At 34.7% G+C, this 20148-nt stretch overlaps 1 protein-coding gene across 2 annotated transcripts in view; it reads right to left on the minus strand.

Moving 5' to 3' along the window:
* The window catches only part of RBM41 (RNA binding motif protein 41), a 62232-nt gene continuing 48707 nt past the window's right edge, over positions 6624 to 20148 (minus strand). Inside the window, exons 7-8 of one of the 2 annotated variants that reach the window (XM_013983724.2) lie at positions 14103 to 14250; positions 6624 to 11753 (exon numbers count right to left, since the gene is read on the minus strand). In XM_013983724.2, the coding sequence (XP_013839178.1) occupies positions 11590 to 11753; positions 14103 to 14250 (312 nt within the window). In that variant the 3' untranslated portion in view covers positions 6624 to 11589. The remainder of the gene's footprint in view (positions 11754 to 14102; positions 14251 to 20148) is intronic. The other variant, XM_003135295.5, reaches the window with a different exon arrangement.

Raw genomic sequence — 20148 nt, forward strand, 5'->3', positions numbered from 1 at the left:
GGTTCTTTGAAAAGGTAAACAAAATTGACAAACCTCTGGCTAGACTCACCAAGAAGAGGAGAGAAAAAACCTAAATAAATAAAATCAGAAATGAAAAAGGAAAAATCTCAACAGATACTGCAGAAAAACAAAAAAAATACGAGAATACTAGGAACAATTACATGCCAACAAATCTGACAACCTGGAAGAAATGGACAATTTTCTAGAGACTTACAGCCTGCCAAAACTGAATCAAGAAGAAATAGATCAACTGAACAGACTGATCACTAGAAATGAAATGGAATATGTCATAAAAACACTCCCTACAAATAAAAGTCCAGGACCAGATGGCTTCGCAGGAGAATTCTACCAAACATTCCAAGAGGAACTTATACCCATCCTACTTAAACTTTTTCAAAAGGTTGAAGATGAAGGAACACTCCCAAAGTCATTCTATGACTCCACCATCACCCTAATTTCAAAATCAGACAAAGATACCACCAAAAAAGAAAACTATCGGCCAATATCTTTCATGAAAATAGATACAAAAAATTCTCAACAAAATTTTAGCTAACCGAATCCAACAACATAACAAAAAGATCGTACACTACCACCAGGTGGGATTCATCCCAGGTTCATAAGGATGGTTCAATATATGCAAATCAATCAATGTCATACACCACATTAACGAAAGAAAAGTCAAAACCCACATGATCATATCAATATATGCAGAAAAAGCATTTGACAAAGTCCAACAGCCATTCATGGTCAAAACTCTTACCTAAGTGGGTATAAAGGGAACATTCCTTAACATTAAGCCATTTATGACAAACCCACAGCAAATAAAATACTCAATGGAGAAAAGCTTAAATCCTTCCCACTCAAATCTGGAACAAGACAAGGATGCCCACTCTCACCACTGTTATTCAACATAGTATTGGAAGTCCTAACCACAGCAGTCAGACAAACAAAAGAAATTAAAGGCATCAAAATAGGAAGAGACGAGGTAAAACTGTCACTCTATGCAGATGACATGATACTATATATAGAAAACCCTAAGGACTCCACACAAAAATTACTTGAACTGATCAACAAATTCAGCAAAGTAGCAGGATATAAGATCAACATTCAGATATCAGTTACATTTCTGTATACTAACAATGAAATATTAGAAAAGGAATACAGAAATACAATACCTTTTAAAATTGCACCCCCAAAAATCAAATACCTGGGAATACACCTGACCAAGGAGGTAAAGGACTCATATGCTGATAACTATAAAACATTAATCAAGGATATTAAAGAATATGTAACAAAATAGAAAGATATTCCATGCTCCTGGGTTGGAAAAATTAATATTGTAAAAATGGCCATACTACCCAAAGCAATCTACAGATTCAGTGCAATCCCTATCAAATTACCCATGGCATTGTTCACAGAACTAGAATAAACAATCCAAAAATTTATATGGAATCACAAAAGTCCCAGAATTGCCAAAGCAATCCTGAGGAACAAAAACCAACCAGGAGGCATAACTCTCTCAGACTTCAGGTAATATTACAAAGCCGCAGTCATCAAGACAGTGTGGTACTGGTACCAAAACAGACAGACTGACCAATGGAATAGAATAGAGAACCCAGAAATAAACCCAGACACCTATGGTCAATTAATCTTTGACAAAGGAGGCAAGAACATAAAATGGGAAAAAGAAAGTCTATTCAGAAGGTCTTGCTGGGAAACGTGGACAGATGCATGCAAATCAATGAAACTAGAACACACTCTCACACCATGCACAAAAATAAACTCAAAATGGCTTAAAGACTTAAATATAAGACAAGACACCATCAAACTCCTGGAAGAGAACATAGGCAAAACATTCTCTGACATCAACCTTATGAATATTTTCTCAGGTCAGTCTCCCAAAGCAACAGAAATAAAAGCAGAAATAAACCGATGGGACCTAATCAAACTGACAAGCTTCTGCACAGCAAAGGAAACCAAAAAGAAAACAAAAAGATAACTTACAGAATTGGAGAAAATACTTTCAAATGATGCAACTGACAAAGAGCTAATCTCTAGAATATACAAGCAACTTATACAACTCAACAGCAAAAAAGCCAACCACCCAATGGAAAAATGGGCAAAAGACCTGAATAGATATTTTTCCAAGAAAGATGTGCAGATGGCCAACAAGCACAAGAAAAAATGCTCAACATCCCTGATGATTAGAGAAATGCAAATCAAAACCACCATGAGATACCACCTCACACCAGTCAGAATGCCCATCCTTAATAAGTCCACAAATAACAAATGCTGGAGGGGATGTGGAGAAAAGGGAACCCTCCCGCACTGTTGGTGGGAATGTAAGCTGGTATAACCACTATGGAGAACAGTATTGAGGTACCTTAGAAATCTATACATAGAACTACCATATGACCCAGCAATCCCACTCTTGGGCATATATCTGGACAAAGCTTTCCTTGAAAAAGACACATGCACCCGCATGTTCATTGCAGCACTATTCACAATAGCCAAGATATGGAAACGAGCCAAATGTGCATCAACGGATGATTGAATTAGGAAGATGTGGTATATATACACAGTGGAATACTACTCAGCCACAAAAAAGAATTAAATAATTCTATTTGCAGCAACATGGATGGAACTAGAGATTCTCATCCTGAGTAAGTCCGAAAGAGAAAGACAAATACCATATGATATCACCTATATCTAGAATCTAATACACGGCACAAAGGAACCTTTCCACAGAAAATCATGGACTTGGAGAACAGACTTGTGGTTGCCAAGGGGGAGGGGAAGGGAGTGGGGTGGATGGCAAGCTTGGTGTTAATGAATGCAAACTATTACCTTTGGAATGGATTAGCAATGAGATCCTGCTGTGTAGCACTGGGAACTGTGTCTAGTCACTTATGATGAAGCATGATAATGTGAGAAAACAGAATGTGTACATGTATATGTAACTGGGTCACCATGCTGTACAGTAGAAAAAAATTGTATTGGGGAAATAATTAAAAAAATAAAATTAAATTAAAAAAACAAAAACCCAAAATGGAGTAAAGACTTGAATGAAAGATCTGAAACCATAAAATTCCTAGTAGAAAGCAAACATAGGTGGTAACCTCATTGACATCAGTCTTAGTGATGGCTTTTGGAGCTGACTCCAAAGACAAGGGAAATGAGCAAAAACTAACAATTGGGACTACATCAAACTAAAAAGCTCTGCACAGCTGAGCATATCATCATCAAAATGGGAGTAGATACTTGCAAATCATTTATCCAATAAGGAGTTAATATCCAAAAAGAACTAATATAACAAGAAACAAAACAATCCAATTTAAAAATGGGCAGAGGGTCTGAATAGACATTTTTCCCAATGGGCACATGAAAAGATGTTCAACATCACTAAGTATTAGGAAAAACCAAATCAAAACCCCAATGTGATATCACATCACACCTGTTTGAGATGTACGAGGATTTGGCAAGATAGATGGGAGAGGTGTTACCAAAGATCTAGTAAAGAGTGATGCCTTATTGAAGTGGGTTTAGGAGTAAATGGAAGTGAAGACAATGACTATGGAGAACTTCAAGAAACTGTGCTGTGTGGAATAGAGACATGGAGCAGCAACTTGAAAATATAAGGTCCTGTCCGTTTTTTGTTTTTTGTTTTTAAATAAATGGGACATACTATAACCTGTTTATATGCTGATGGGAATGATAGATTGATGATAAAGATTAGAGATTAATTACATGTGTTAAGCCTTGAGAAATCAGGGGAATCCAAAATACAATGAAGGGATGGCTTTTGACAGAAGCAAGGGTACTTCATTGTAATGATAATCGTACATTTATTGAACTCTTACTATGTATCAGATATTATTAAAAACACCTCACAGGTACTCATTTAATCCTCAAAATAACCCTAAGATGTAGATACTATTATTGCCCTCATCAATTTCTTTTTTGTCTTTTTAGGGCCGCACCCATGGCATATGGAGGTTCCCAGGCTAGAGGTCAAATCGAAGCTGTAGCCACTGGCTTACGTCAGAGCCACAGTAATGCAGGATCCAAACTGCGTCTGCAACCTACACCACAGCTCACCGCAATGCTGGATCCTTAACCCACTGAGCAAGGCCAGGGATGGAACCCGCATCCTCATGAATGCTAGTCGGGTTCGTTAATCACTGAGCCACAACTGAGAACTCTGCCCTCATTAATTTTAAAGATGAAAAAACTAAGGCATTAGCAAGTTTAACTTACAGTCACACAGCTAGTAAATGATGAGAGTCAATATTTGAGCTTGTCATTGGATCCCACACTCTTAACCACAATGCCATACAGTCAATGGAAGAAGCTAGAATGTAGCCACAAATGTTAAGTAGGTGGTAGATTTGGTGATAAAAAGATGAAGTTCTCATCTGATTGCTTTTACTTTCTCAGTGAAATATAAAGCAAAGATCCACATCAATATGTATAGATCAGTCTCATTCCTTTTCATGACAACATATTTTATCATATGTTTGTACCACAGTTTAATTACTTAATCAATCCCCTATTGAGGAAATTTTGTTTCCAGGTTTTTGTTATTACAATGCTGCAATAAATATTCTTATACATTTATATATATCTTTGAGCATACTTGTAAGTATTTCTGCATAACAGACATCTGGAAGTAGATTTTCTAGATCTTCACGATAAAATTTTTGAAAAAAAGATAGTGCCAACAGTAATACTTGTTTATACTCCCATCCAATGTGTATGAAAGTGTCTATTTTCCATACTCTTGGAAATATTTGATGTTTTCAATCTTTGTAATATCTGACATTCTGTCTGGTTATAAAAATATAACACCTAGTGCCCAGATCTTGGTTTCTAAACATGATTTTTTCCAATAAAAGGAACTAGGGCACCTTATACAAACAGTTGATTCTAGCACTGGGGTAGGGGAAACAAGATGAGCCTGAAACATCTTGTGGTGCCAAAAAATAAAGAAGTAAAAAAATAGGGACATGTCAAAATGACACAGAAGCTTGGGCAAAGCTAGAACAATATAAGCAACAAAATAATGACAGTATTAGTATATAAGTCATAGAACAAACTAAATATCCATTAGTCTATGCTGGTATAAGTAAATGTGAAATAAACAGGAGAGAAGACATCTTCCTCAGAGATTTTTTTTTTTGGCTGTGCCCAAGGCATGCAAAAGTTCCTGGGTCAGGGATGGAACCGGTGCCACAGCAGCAACCTGAGCCACTGCAGTGACAATGCTGGATCCTTAACCCACTGTGCCAGAAGAGAACTCTATGAATTTCGATTAATACATATACATGAAAAAAAAACAGAAAATCACCATTAGATAAACACCACAGTAGTCATTGTTACCATAAGAACCATTGATGAATGCAAACCTAGTGGGCAAAATATGGTGAGAAATGGAATATTAGAATGGTCTCAATGTATTTCTTATATTTATTAATAATAAAGAGGAAAAAAGTAATTTTATAGTGAAGAAGCATAGCAGACACTACCTTAACCAAGTGAACAAGGTAAACATCACTAGTATTAAGACATTTCAGCATCAGGCATATCCTGCTGTGATACAAAAAAAGGACACATCATTTCTGTGGTATTGTTTACCAAAACATGCATAACCTCAATCTATTCATGGGAAAATGTCAGACAAACCCCAATTAGGGACATTCTCTAAAATAACTGACCAGCGAGAATTGTCACAGTTAGGGACAGATTTAGGATACATGATAAAATGCAATGTGGGATCCTGGACTATAAAAGGAAATTAATGGAACAAATGGAAAAAAAATCAAATAAGGCCTGCACATTACTTAATAGTACTGCATCAATATTGTTTTCCTAGTTGTGATAACTGTACTATGGTTATGTAAGATGTTAACGTTGGAGAAAATGAATGAAGAATATATGGGAACTCTTCTATTATTTTTGTGACTTTTCTATAAATCTAAAAAGGTGAGTTTTTTTTGTTTTTGTTTTTGTTTTGCTTTTTAGGGCCACACCCACAGCATATGGAGGTTCCCAGGTTAGGGGTCGAATCGGAGCTGTAGCTGCTGACCTATGCCAGAGCCACAGCAACTCGGGATCTGAGCCATGTCTGCGACCTACACCACAGCTCACAGCAATGCTGGATCCTTAACCCACTGAGCGAGGCCTGGGATGGAAACTGCATCCTCATGAATCCTAGTTGGGTTAACCACTGAACCAAGATGGAAACTCCCCTTCCTTCCTTCCTTTTCTTTTCTTTCTTTCTTTTTTAAAGAGAGCTAATTGTCCTAATTTGTATTACTACTCTGAACATTTTTCTTAGTTTATCATCATTTATATTTGTTTCTGTAAAAGTTTCATTTACCTACTTTTTAGTTGGATTATTGACTTCTGTGTATTGAGAAAACTATGTACATTGTATGTTAAGGGAATTAGCTCCTTGTATGTGGAAAATTATCTTCCAGTTTGTCTTTTGATTTTTTTATGGCAAGTTAGTGTGAATATGTGTATATAGATTTTTTAACTGATGACTTCTGCTGACCTGTGGGCAGAAAATAAGGAATAGTAATCAAGTGGCTTTAAGTCTACAACAGTAATCAAAAGAAAACTTTTTCCTTCCTCCATTAAAAGTTACATTTATTTAAACATTTACATACAGCAAAATTCATCCTTTTTGGTGTACAATTCTAGGAGTTGTGACAAATGCATACACTCATGTAATTATAATCCAGTTACAGAAAACTTCCATTAAAACAAATTCCTTGTGTACCATTTTGTAATGTCTCCCATTTTTAAGCCATCATCCACTGATTTGTTCTCTATTCCCATAGTTTTGTCTTTTCCAGAATATCATATAAATGGAATCTAACAGTAAGTAGCCTTTTGAGTTTGGCTTCTTTTACTTAGCAAAATGCATTTGAGATTCATCCAAGTCGTTGCATGTACATTATAGTTTTTATTGCTGAATAGGATTCCATTGTATGGATATATCACAGTTTATCTATGCACCAGTTGAGGGACATCCTCCATTTTTATTTTCCTCTATTGGTAATGGTCTGAAGGCCTAGTAAAGGGCAGAGGTGAGATTTTATATCCAACAAGAAGTTCCTTCTGAAAAGTCCATGCTCCTGGGTAACATGTGCAAGAGGTTACTTCTTGCCCTTTAAAGTGTATTTAAAATTGGAGTTAATCCTATGTGAGCAGTACATCAAAGTAATAGTTGTTTGTCCTGAGTATAGTTAGATGATATCCTTAGAGCAGGTCTGACAAATATTCTGGAAGCCAAGTCACTGGCAGAATATTAAAATTTTCTTTATTTAAAAAATACCGGAAAAAGTAAAAATCAGCCCAAATGACACTTTAAAAATTTTATAAAGCAAAATTCCCCTTTCAGCCTATCCAATCCCACCTCTAAAGGTTCACAATTTGGTATGTATATTTCCTAACTTTTTCTAAGTTTGCTCTGAAATATGTATATATACATATACCATACCCATACAAATGCTTTTGTTTATAAAAAAAAGTATTCACATTATATACATATTTTACTTTTTAACCTAATACGAAATCCTGGACATCATACAGGTCAGAATGTATTCATAGATATACTCCCATTATTTTTAATGGCTGTATAGTATTCCTGAAATGGATGTGCCATTCTCATACTGATGGACATTTAGGCTGTATCCAATACTTTGTGTGACTTTATTAAAATATAAATCAGAAACCATAAAATTCACCCATTTAAAGTATACAATTCATGGTATGTAGTACATTCAGAATTGTACAATCATCATCACAATCAAATTTTAGAATATTTTCATCAAGTTCTCAAGAAACCCAAACACTTCAGCTATTACCCCCAGCCCTAAGCAACTACTAATCCACTTTCTGTCTCTGTGTATTTAGAATCATAATCCATACAGTCCTTTGGAGTGGCTTCTTTCATCTAGTAAGTTTTCAGGGTTCTTCCATGTTATAGCATATACTATAAATGTTCCCTCCTCTTCTACTTTTTGGAAGAGTTTGTAAAGAATTTGTATTAATTCTTTAATATTTGCTAGAATTAATCTTAAAAGCCATTTGAGACTATGCTTTTCTTTGCCCATTTGATTTAGTAGTTTGTGTATTTCTAGAAATTCACCCATTTTATCTGATACCTGATTTATTGGCATAAAACTGTTCATAGTGTCTTCGTAATTAAAAAAAGATTTCTATAAGGTTGGTAGCACTGTTCCCTCTTTCATTTCTGACTCTAATAATTTGAATTTTCTTTTTCTCTTGGTCAATCCAGTGAAAGGTTTTGTCAGTTTTGTTACTTTTTATATAGAGCTAACTTTTGGTTTCATTGAGTTTACTTTCTATTCTCTACATCATTTATCTAATTTTTCATATTTCCTTCCTTCTGCATGTTCTAGTTAGTTTCCTTCTCTTTTCCAGTGTTTTAAGGTATAAAGTAAGGTTATTGATATGTGATCCTTCTTTTTAATTGTAGGCATTCGTACTTATAAATTCTTAAGCATTGGTTTAGGTGCATCCTATAAGTTATGGCATGTTGTATGTTCATTTTAAGTCACCTCAAATTAACTTTGTAATACCTTCTTTGACTCATTGGTCATTTAAAAGTGTTTAATTCTAATTCATATTTGTGTTTCCCAACAATCTGTACTGATTTCTAACTTCATTCCTTGTGGTCAGAGAATGTATTTTGCATGGTTTCAATCCACTTTGATTTATTGAGGTTTGTTTTATGGTATGTGACATGGTCTATCTTGGAGGTGTTTTAGGTGCACTTGAGAAGGATATATATTTTAGACTTGTTCTACAATTCTCTTTAAGGTCTAGTTGATTTATAGCATTGTTCAAGTCTTTTCGTCTGTCATTCATCTTTTGTCTAGTACCTAATTCTTCAACTCTTATTGTATGCTTTTATACTTCTCCATTTCAGTTTTTGATTCATGTATTTTGGTATTCTGTTGTAAGGTGCATAGAAGTTTATAATTGCTACATCTCTGATAGATTGATTCTTTTATCAATATAAGATGTCACTCTTGTCCTATAGTAACTTTTTTTTTGTTTTAAAGTCCATTTGTTTGATATTAGTACAGTCACTCCAGCATTCTTATACTTGCCATTTGTCTGATATTTCTAACCTTTAACCTTCACCCTGTATTTTTGAATACAGTGACTCCAATAAATAGCAAAGAAGTAAGTCTTGTTTTTTTCCAGTTTTATGATCTCTGCCTTTTGATTAGATTGTTTAATCCATTCATCTTATTATTATTAATGTAGGTGGACTTACGACTGCCATTGTACTGTTTCTTTTCTATATGTCTGAAGTTTTTGTTTCTCCATTCCTCTTTTTGGTTTCTTTCCCATTGAATATTTCCTAATGTAACATTTAAATTTCTTTAATATTTTCACTATATATATTTTAGTTATTTCCTTAGTGGTTGCTCTAAGGCTTACCATACACATCTTAACTGACTTCAACTATATACTAACTAAATTCCAATGAGATATAAAACCTTATTCCTATTTAAACCTATTCTTTTTCTCACTTTTTGCAGTATTATTGTTATTATTATTCCTACATGTTATAAACCCAACAATACTTCATTATATTTATCACTTAACATAATTTTATGTATTTTGAAGAAGCTGAGAGGTGAAAGAGCAAGTATAAATTTTTTTGCCTTTTTATATTAACCTTATTTCCCATTTCTTGTTTTCTTCATTTGTTCTTATGGATTTAAGTTACCATCTGGAGTAATTTCTTTAGTCCAATATAGCTTTGTTTCTACCTACTTCCTTTGTCTTGTTATTGGTAAGTATATTACAGCTTTATATGTTATAGATCCAACAATGCAACTAAAATACATATTGTTTTATAAAATAGCTTTCTAAATCAAGAGAAGGAAAATTTATTTCGACTGTCTTTTTATAATTACATAATTACCTTTACCTGTGCTAATTTTTTGTATGTGTAGATCCAAATTACTGTCTGAGGTCACTTACTTTCCACCTGAAGAACTTCCTTTAATATTTCCTGTAAGTCAGGTCTGCCAGCAACACATTCTCCCAGTTTTTGACTATGTGGGAATGTCTTTAAATCATCTTCATCGTTGAAAGACAGCTTTACCGAACATAGGATTCTATATTGACAGTTTTTTTCTCTTTGCGCGCTTTGAATATGTGCTCCCATTGCTTCTGATGGGAAGTCATCTGTTAATCTTGAGGTGCCTTTGTAGGTGATGCTTCATTTGTCTCATGTTGCTTTCAAAAGTTTCTCTTTGTCTTTGGGTTTTAGCATTCTTATTATGGTGTGTCTGTGGATATCTTCTTGTTTATCCTACTTGGAGTTCATTGAGATTCCTGGGATGTGTAGATAATGTTTCTCATCAAATTTGGGATGTTTACAATCATTATTTATTGGAATATTTTTTCTGTTCCTGTCTTTCTCTGATATTTCCATTACAAGTATGTTACAGTTCTTAATGATTCTATACCCTGTTAAATTTTTCATTCTTTTTTTCCTTCTGTTCTTTAACCTGAATACAATCAGCACATTTAATCATCACAAACCAATGAGGTAAGTAGTAGTATCATCCTCAATTTTATAGATGAGAAAACTGAGGCTCAGATTAAGTGACCTGCCAAGGTCACAGAGTGATAAGTATGGCTAAGTTCAAACAGGTATGACTCCAAAGTTTGTACTATTTCCTCTGTATCATATTATCTTTCTAGTCTCCTTCAATTGGAGATTTAGGGCTGGCTGCCTCTCTTCTAGAGAGCTCTTTCTTCTTATCCCCCCTTTAGTATTCTTTGCTAGTATGTTCCTCTTCTAAAATTCATAGATCTAACCTCTAACATATATGAGATAATGATTCAATGTTTATTGCTTTGAATTCAACAGTTACTCAATGGTAGCTAGCTTAAATGACTGTGAGAACATTAATATTTTGACCTAAATTCTTTCATTAGAAAAAATATATAGCTTTTTTGAAAACATTTATAACTCAATGGGGAAGTGTTCATTAACTATGTTAAATAGCTTATGAAAACTACTTACTGTTACTGCTGATAGTTCTCATTTAATAGCATTTGTTGAATGTTTAGGCCTGGGGTCCTGGTCATTTATTTACTAGATGAAGAAAGTTAGGGGCAAATGGCTCTATAAAATAAATATTTCAACATTTAAATAGTTTTTCAGTTCTGTATATATAGGAGGCAATCTTGGAAAGAATGTTATCTCTAGGGAAAAATAATTAAGACCTCATATAAATTATGAAGAATAAAAGAATCCTTGGAAATAATCCATTATAATTTATCCTGAGAAAATGATACTCTCTGTACCCTACCCTTCACATTCATTATATTGTCTATCCTATATAGTCTTCGATTATAGAAAATGTTTTCTACCAATTCTTTCTAAAAGCTGAAAGGGATTATCTTAGTTTTTTTTCCCTCAGTTATTCTTCTTCAATTCCAAACAAACTGCTATCTATACACAAATCCTAGATCCAAGATTCTCATGTAAGAAAGACCTTCTGGGACTCACAATCTATCCATCTTCTAGCTACCACTGATTTCTGTAGTATTATCTGTAGTAGATATTAGAGAAACAGCCTGGAGATCTGACCGCTGCTTTTTGTTCTTTCCAAATTCTATCACCAATATCTTCCCACGTAGTTTATATCCATTTACTAGACGCAATGCTTGCCATGCTATTTCCTTATCTAAAAGAGAAAGAAAAACATTTTACATGTGGTTTAATAGTTCAATTCTATTCCAAGTCTAGCTTATGCTGTTTTACCTTGGAGTTCAATGGAGATTATAAGGCCATATAGTTATTTGATTTTATCGGGCTTTTTATAATCTCAAATTTGTATAACTCAGCAAGACTAAACTAATGGGTAAGAATAATGACAATAAAAACTTAAATGGATGTTTGAGAGTGTCTCATAATTCAAGGACATAGGTAAAGAAACAAGGATACAGTGTGCTAAAGAAGGCTAATCTATAACTAATAATATATAAACCCTTATTTTAGGTAACAGATTATAGGTACTGTGAGAATGAAATTATTTTCCAAGTAGGAAACTCAAAATAAGTTATCATGGTATTGGGGACATTTTGCTATTTTTTTCCTTTTGATCAGAGAAGTTGTCGGAGCCTTCATTAGGATAAATATGTTTAAGAATCCTTGCAGGTAAATGGAAGCCTGAGGTGTGAGAGTACATAGTGTACAGCAAGAGAATTCAAATACATGGGTCTCAGAGCCTGGATGTGAGAAATTAGGAAGAAAGGAAATTATTGCCCAGAGTCTGTGAAATCATACATAGACAAGCAACATCTTCAGATTGAACCAATTTATGTCTCACATTTGTATGCACTACAAATTTTCAAATGTGTATATAATTAGTAAAATAGCTATTTATTTAAATAGTACTGAGTTTATAAGTCTTTTTTTTTTAATCTGGGCCCACAGCATACAGAAATTCTTGGGCTGGGGTTGAACCTGCACCACAGCAGTGACCCAAGCCACTGCTGAGAATGAAATTATCCTTATCCTGCTAGGCCACACAGGAAATCCCTATATCTTTTCAATTAATGGATCATATTAGGTGGGAGGGGTGCATGAAATAATTTTTTTAGGTTTAAAAAAGGTTCTCACACTTGAAAAGACAGAAAATCACTAGCACTGAGGATCCACAACCTTCAATGAAGTAGGAAGATGGTATAATGCTGTATGAAAAGAGTATAGGGGAGTCAGGCACTGCTCATGTGTAATAGCACTTGCCTTTAAGTAGATTACTAGGCTGTTCATAAATGATGATAGTTTAGGGATAGTAAAAGGTACAGCTCCTACCCAGCTTCTACCAAAAAAGAAAGACAGTCTGGTCTGTTATAGAAACTGAAATTCCTATACAGTATAACTTGTTTAATTGCACTTTGCTTTATTATGGTTCACAGATATTGTATTTTTTACAAATTTAAGGTTTGTAGCAACCCTGCACTGTCAGATGGTTAGCATTTTTTACCAATAAAGTACTTTTATTTTAATTTTTAAATTTTTTTTTTTTTTTTTTTTTTGCTTTTTTTAGGGCCACACCAGCAGCACATGGAAGTTCCCAGGCTCGGGTTTGAATTGGAGCTGCAGCTGCCAGCCTACACCACAGCCACAGCAATGCCAGATCTGAGGCTGTGTCTGCGACCTACACCACAGCTCACGGCAATGCTGGATCCTTAACCCACTGAGCAGGGCCAAGGACTGAACCCACATCCTCATGGATACCAGTCAGGTTCATTACCATTGAGCCACAATGGGAACTCCAAGAAAGTATCTTTAAATTAAGGTACGTACATTGGTTTTTTAAGACAAAATGCTATTGCACACTTAGTAGACTACAGTATAGTATAAACATAAATTTTACATGTACTAGGAAACCAGAAAATTCGTGTGACCTGTTTTATTGGGATATTCACTTTATTGCAATTGTGTGAAATTGAACCAGAAATATCCCTGAGATATTGTATTATTCCTCCATTTGGTTTAGAGTACTGAAGTCATATATTAAGATGCAAACAACAGTTAAAATAACATATCATCCACTAGTTTATTATGAATTACTAGTGAATTAGCATAATATAGCATCATAGCATAATAGCTTGTAGTCTCTTAGCCCTAAAGGAACAGGGCATAATGCAAGTACAAGTGTTCTGATCAGAATACCAATATATTAATAAGTAATGTAATTACAATTTGGACTAGAAATACTACTTTCAGCAAAGGGAAAGTAAATTTTGATAGAGTGAGCAGGAAGTGCCAAGACTGGAGAAAACCGAAGACAATGAGGTAAGGTGGTCATGCACTGTCAATGGAGGAAAGGAAACAGAGAAGGGAGGATAGGAGAAAATTAAAAAAATATTTTCCATACTTTTTTTCCTGCCATGTGCTTATTCAAGCACATGCTTCTCATGTACCATGGAGAAATCAAAGGGCTCTATCTAAATGAGAGACAGTATGAGTAGTCTCTAATGAACTGATGCTATAACTGAGTGATTATCCTGATGATGCTACTTACTGGGGAAGGTGATAAAAGCCTGACCCCTCATTCGTCCAGTCATCATTCGGAATTGAATCGGAGGTCCTTTCTTCTCCTGGAACCGAGCGAATAATGAGACCAGATCTTTTTCGGTCACCCGAGGGCTAAGGTTCTTCAGGTATAACACCTAATATAAACCAAGGATCAATAGAAATATCACATTAGGGAGATAAGGCAACTACTTCATTGTGGTAAGAGTTAGTTTCAGATAAAGATGGTGTATTGAACACATGCATCTAATTTCATTCCCTCCAGAAAACTCTAAAACTATAGGGACTTTTTTTTTTTTTTTTAATACAAACCAACAAGGTCAGGAGGAACAAGGAAAGGAGGCAATACAAACAGTATTCTGGAAGCTGGAAAGCAACTGGATGAACATACTCAAGAAAGCCAAATCTTAAACCAGAAGTGGGGGAAAATAGGAAGTAATACAATCTATTCCAAAGAATCCTCAAATAATTTTAGGATCTGATATATCTGGTACCTCTGGAAATGGATGTAAAGATATGGGGTTAAGATGGGGTGAATAGGTTGAAAGCTCTTTAAAAATCAACTAGATCTTTAAACATCCTCCCCTATAATATGCTACTGGGTAAAGACCACTCCCAATCCTAGGGAGTATTGGAAGTTCATTCTCTGAATATGGGGATTTTTAGACACAGTTGAGGATGTGAATACTGTTTCTGTAAACTAGATTAAGAGAAATAATGCCTTCTGAATGATGAGGATATCCCAAACACTTCCTCTCATTTGGCTCCTATGATGCTGGTAGTATCCTCCTAAGAAGAGTTCTGAAGAGTCTTCTCTGGGGAATCTGATTAGCCCCAAGAAGAAAAATCTAAAAATGCTGACTTGGGATGGGGAATTTCTCCAACAAATGCATCAGCCAGATGACTTTAAAGAGAAGCTCAAAGTCAATAAGAGCCACTTATTTCCTTAGAGTTTCCAATCTACTTTTTGGCCCCTACTCATAAATATGAGCACAGATTGTCTGGCATCTAAAGAAAGTCTCTGAAGTAAAGGAAAACAGAATAAAAAATGAAAGGAAATGGAAGAAAACAGAAACCATGCAAGGAGAAAAAACTTCAAAAATCCATCACTAATACCCTCAGAGAATTAAGAGAAAATATTCCACTTAATAGGATGAAATGCTATTTTTTAAAAAAGAAACAATAAAAAAAAACAACAAAAAAGAGCCCTTAAATGTGATTGAAGCTAAGTTTTATCAGCTTAAAATATTGTTAAGATATTTTAAGTTCCACTGTAATCATAAAGAAAATACCTATAGAAGATGCACACACACAAAATAAAAAAAAGGAAAAACACTTTACTACCAAAGAATCAATGAAACACAAAAGAGGACATGATGTGAGCAAAAGAGAAACGAAAGAGTGACTAGACAGAAAACAACTAATAAGTGGCAACAGTTAAGTCCTGCCCTATCAATAACTACTTTACATGCAAATGGGTTAAACTCCCTAATCAAAAACAGAGAGTGGTTGAACAAATAAAAAACAAGATCTGACTACTTGCTGTCTATAAGAAACTCACTTTAGATTGATGACCATACATAGGCTGAAACTGAAAGGATAAAAAAAAAAAAACTGTAACCAAAAAAAAAAAAGATCAGAATTGGCCAATGATGATATAATATAAAATAGACTTTAAGGCAAAAACTTTCAAAAGAGACAAAAAAGGACATTGTATAATGATAAAAGGGTCAAAATTACCAGGAAGATCTAATGACTATAAATATATATGTACCCAACAAGAGAGCATCTAAATATATGAAGTAAACACTGAGAAGCCTGAAGAGGGAAATAGACAGTAACTGAGTACCATTAGGGAGATTTCAACACCTCACTTTCAATATCAGAAGAAAAACTAAAAAATTTACAAATATGTGGAAACTAAACAATATTTTCTTGAAAACTAATAAGTCAAAGATGAAATTAAAAGGGAAATTAGAAAATACTTTGAGACATGGAGTTCCCATCATGGCTCAGTGGTTAACAAATCCAACTAGGATCCATGAGGACGTAGGTTTGATCCCTGGCTTCGCTCAGTGGGTTAAGGATCCAGCATTGCTGTGAGCTGTGGTGTAGGTTGCAGATGCAGCTTGGATCCCGCATTGCTGTGGCTGTACCATAGGCTGGCAGCTACAGCTCCAATTCGACCCCTAGCCTGGGAACTTCCATATGACACGGGTGCAGCCCTAAAAAAAGATAAAAGACCAAAAACAAAAACAAAACAGAAAATACTTTGAGACAAATGAATATGATACCAATATGACAACATACCAAAATTATGAGATGCAGGCAAGATCACTACTAAGAGGGAATTTTATAGCAATAAATGCCTACATTAAGACAGAAGAGGAGTTCCCATCGTGGCTCGGTGGAAATGAATTTGACTAGTATCCATGAGGACACAGGTTTGATACCTGGCCTCGCTTAATGGGTTAAAGAGCCGGTGTTGCTGTGAGCTATGGTGTAGGTTGCAGATGTACCTTGCAACTGGTGTTGCTGTGGACTGTGGCTGTGGTGGACAGCTACAGCTCTGATTCAACCCCTAGCCTGGGAACCTCCACATGCTGCAAGTGCAGCCCTAAAGACCAAAAAAAAAAAAAAAATCACAGAAGAAAGATCTCAAACAACTATAGACTTTCAGGAGACTAGGAAAAAAAAAAAAACAAACAAAGTGCAAAATTACCAAAAGGAAATAATAAAGATTAGGGCAGGAAAAAAAAAAAGATTAGAAGAGTAATAGAAAAAAATCAACTCAACTAAGAGCTGTTTTTAAAAATACCAACAAAACTGATTACCTTTAGCTAGACTATGAAAAAGAGAAGACTTGAAATTCTTGGAAACATAAAATCTACCAAGACAAAATTGTGAAGAAATAGAAAATCTGAATAAATTTATAACCAGCAATAAAATTGAATCAGTAATCAAAACCCCCCCAACAAAGAAAAGCCCAGGACAAGTAGGCTTCACAAGTGATTTCTACCAAATATTTAAAAAAGAATTAATGCCAATCCTTCTTACTCTCTTCCAAGATATTGAAGAGGGGGGAACACTTTCAAACTAATTTTATGATGCCAGCATTATTCTGATCAAAAGCAGAAGACATTACAAGAAAAGAAAGCTATAGGCCAATATCCCTGATGAATACAAAAATCCTCAACAGAAAACAAACTGAATTAAAAAGCACACTAAAAGGATCATACAACATGACCAAATGGGATTTATCCCAGGGATGCAAAGATGGTTCAACATATGACGATCAGTCAGTATGATATACCACATTAACAGAATGAAGGGTGGAAACGACACAGTCATCTCAATAGACATCAATGGAGAGAACTTCCAGATAGAAAACCAATAAGGTAACAGATATTCTCCACGACACAATGGAACAGATAGACTTAATTGATAATTTCAGGATATTACATCCCCCTCCCAAAAAAAAAATAACCCCACAGAACACACATTCTTTTCAAGTGCATGTCAAACAATATCTAGGATAGAATACTAAAACACAAAACAAGCACCAACAAATTTAAGATGATAGAAATTATTTCAAGTACCTTTTCTGACAACAATGGCATGAAACTAGAAATCAATCTCAGAAAGAGAAACAAGAAAAAAATTATCTGGAGACTAAACAACATGCTACTAAAAAAACCAATAAGTCAACAAGAAAATTAAAAAATACCTTGAGACAAATGAAAAAGACAACCATATAAGATCTATGAGAAGCAGCTGAAGGAGTCCAAAGAGGGAAGTTCATAGCAATACAGGCCTTCATCAATCAATCAATCAATCAATCAATCAATATCTTAAATAAACAACCCAGGAGTTTGCATTGTGGCTCAGTGGTTATAAACCCAACTAGTATCCATGAGGATGTGGGTTTGATCCCTGGCCTTGCTCAGTGGGTTAAGGCTCTGGCATTACTGTGAACTGTGGCACACACAGGTTGCAGATGTGGTTCAGAATTGGCATTGCTGTGGCTATGGCATAGGTTGGCAGCTGCAGCTCCAATTCGACCCCTAGCCTCAGAACCTCCATATGCTGCAGGTGCAGCCCTAAAAAGCAAAAACAAACAAACAAACAAACAAAAAAAAACAACAAAAAATAAACAACCTAATCTACCACCTAAAAGAATTAGAAAAAGAACAACAACAAACTTCTAAAATCAGCAGAAGGAAGGAAATGATAAAGATTAGGATGAAATAAATAAAATAGAGATCAAAAATAATAGAAAAAATCAATAAAATCAAGAGCTATTTTTCCAAGAGGGTAAAAGAAATCGACAAACCTCCAGCCAGGCTCATCAAGAAGAAAAGAGAGAATCCAAATAAATGAAGAGAAATAACCAATACCAATACAGAAATAAAAAAAAGAGAGAGAGCGAGAATACTATGATTAATTACATGCCAACAAACTGGACAACCTGGAAGAAATGGACAAATTTCTATAGACATACAGCCTACCAAAACTGAATCAAGAAAAAATAGATAATTTTAACAGATCAATCACTAGAAATGAAGTAGAATCTGTAATACGAAAACTCCCTGCAAATAAAAGTCCAGGACTGGATGGCTTTACTGGGGAATTCTACTGAATACACAAAGAAGAATTTATACCAATCCTTCTTAAACTCTTCTAAAAGATTGAAGATGAGGGAAAACTACTGATGTCACTCTATGAAGCTACTATTACCCTGATGTACCACATCAACAAAAGAAAAGACAAAAACTCCATGATAATCTCAACGGATACAGAAAAAGCATTTGATAAAGTTCAATATCCATTCATGATAAAAACTCTTAACAAAGTGGGTACGGAGGGAACACATCATAACATAATATATGCTATTTATGACAAACCCATAGCCAACACAATTCAATGATGAAAAGCTGAAAGCATTCCTACTAAAATCTGAAGAGAAGGATGCTCCCTCTCACCATGTCTATTCAACATAGTATTGGAAGTCCTAGCCACAACAATCAGACAAGAAAAAGAAATAAAAGGTATCCCAATTGGAATAGAAGAGGTAAAATTGTCATTATATGTAGATGGCATGATATTATCATAGAAAACTAAAGAAACCACACAAAAACTACTAGAACTGATAAATTCAGCAAAGAAGTAGGAAACAAGATTAACAGAAATCTGTTGCATTTCTTTACACTAACAATGATATATCAGAAAGGGGGTAAAAAACCAATCCCTTTGAAAACTACATTAAAAAAAAAAACACTTAGGAATAAACTGGACCAAGGAGAACTATAAAACACTGATAAAGGAAACTGAAGACAGTTTAAAGACACAGAAAGATATACCATACAGACACACACACACAGACACACACACACATATACCATACTCTTGCAGTGGAAGAATTAATACTGCTAAAACGGCCATACTACCCAAAGCAATCTACAAATTTAAAGTGATCCCTATCAAATTACACATAACATTTTCCACAGAACTAGAACAAATAATCTAAAATTTATTTGGGACCATAAAAGGCTCAGAATCGCCAGGGTAATCCTGAGAAAAAAGAACAAGGCTGGAGGCATAACCCTCCAGGACTTCAGACAACACTCCAGAGGTATGGTAATCAAAATAGCATGGTATTGGCACAATAACAGATATATGGATCAATAGAACATAATAGAGAACCCAGAAATAAACACATCTACAGTCAGTTAATATTCAACAAAGGAGGCAAGAATGTATAGTGGGGAAAAGACAGTCTCTTCAGCAAGTGGTGGGAAAACTGGACAGCACGTGTGAATCAATAAAGTTAGAACACTCCCTCATACCATACACAAAAATAAACTCAAAATGGCTTAAAGACTTAAATATAAGACAATATACCACAAAATTTGTAGAAAAAAACATAGGCAAAATAATTTCTGACATAATTGCAGCAGTGTTTTCTTAAGTCAGTCTCACAAAGCAATAGAAATAAAAGCAAAAATAAACAAATGGGACCTAATCAAATTTAAAAG

Source organism: Sus scrofa, chromosome X (assembly GCF_000003025.6).
Source record: "Sus scrofa isolate TJ Tabasco breed Duroc chromosome X, Sscrofa11.1, whole genome shotgun sequence".
In the NCBI taxonomy this organism is placed as follows: Eukaryota; Metazoa; Chordata; class Mammalia; order Artiodactyla; family Suidae; genus Sus; species Sus scrofa.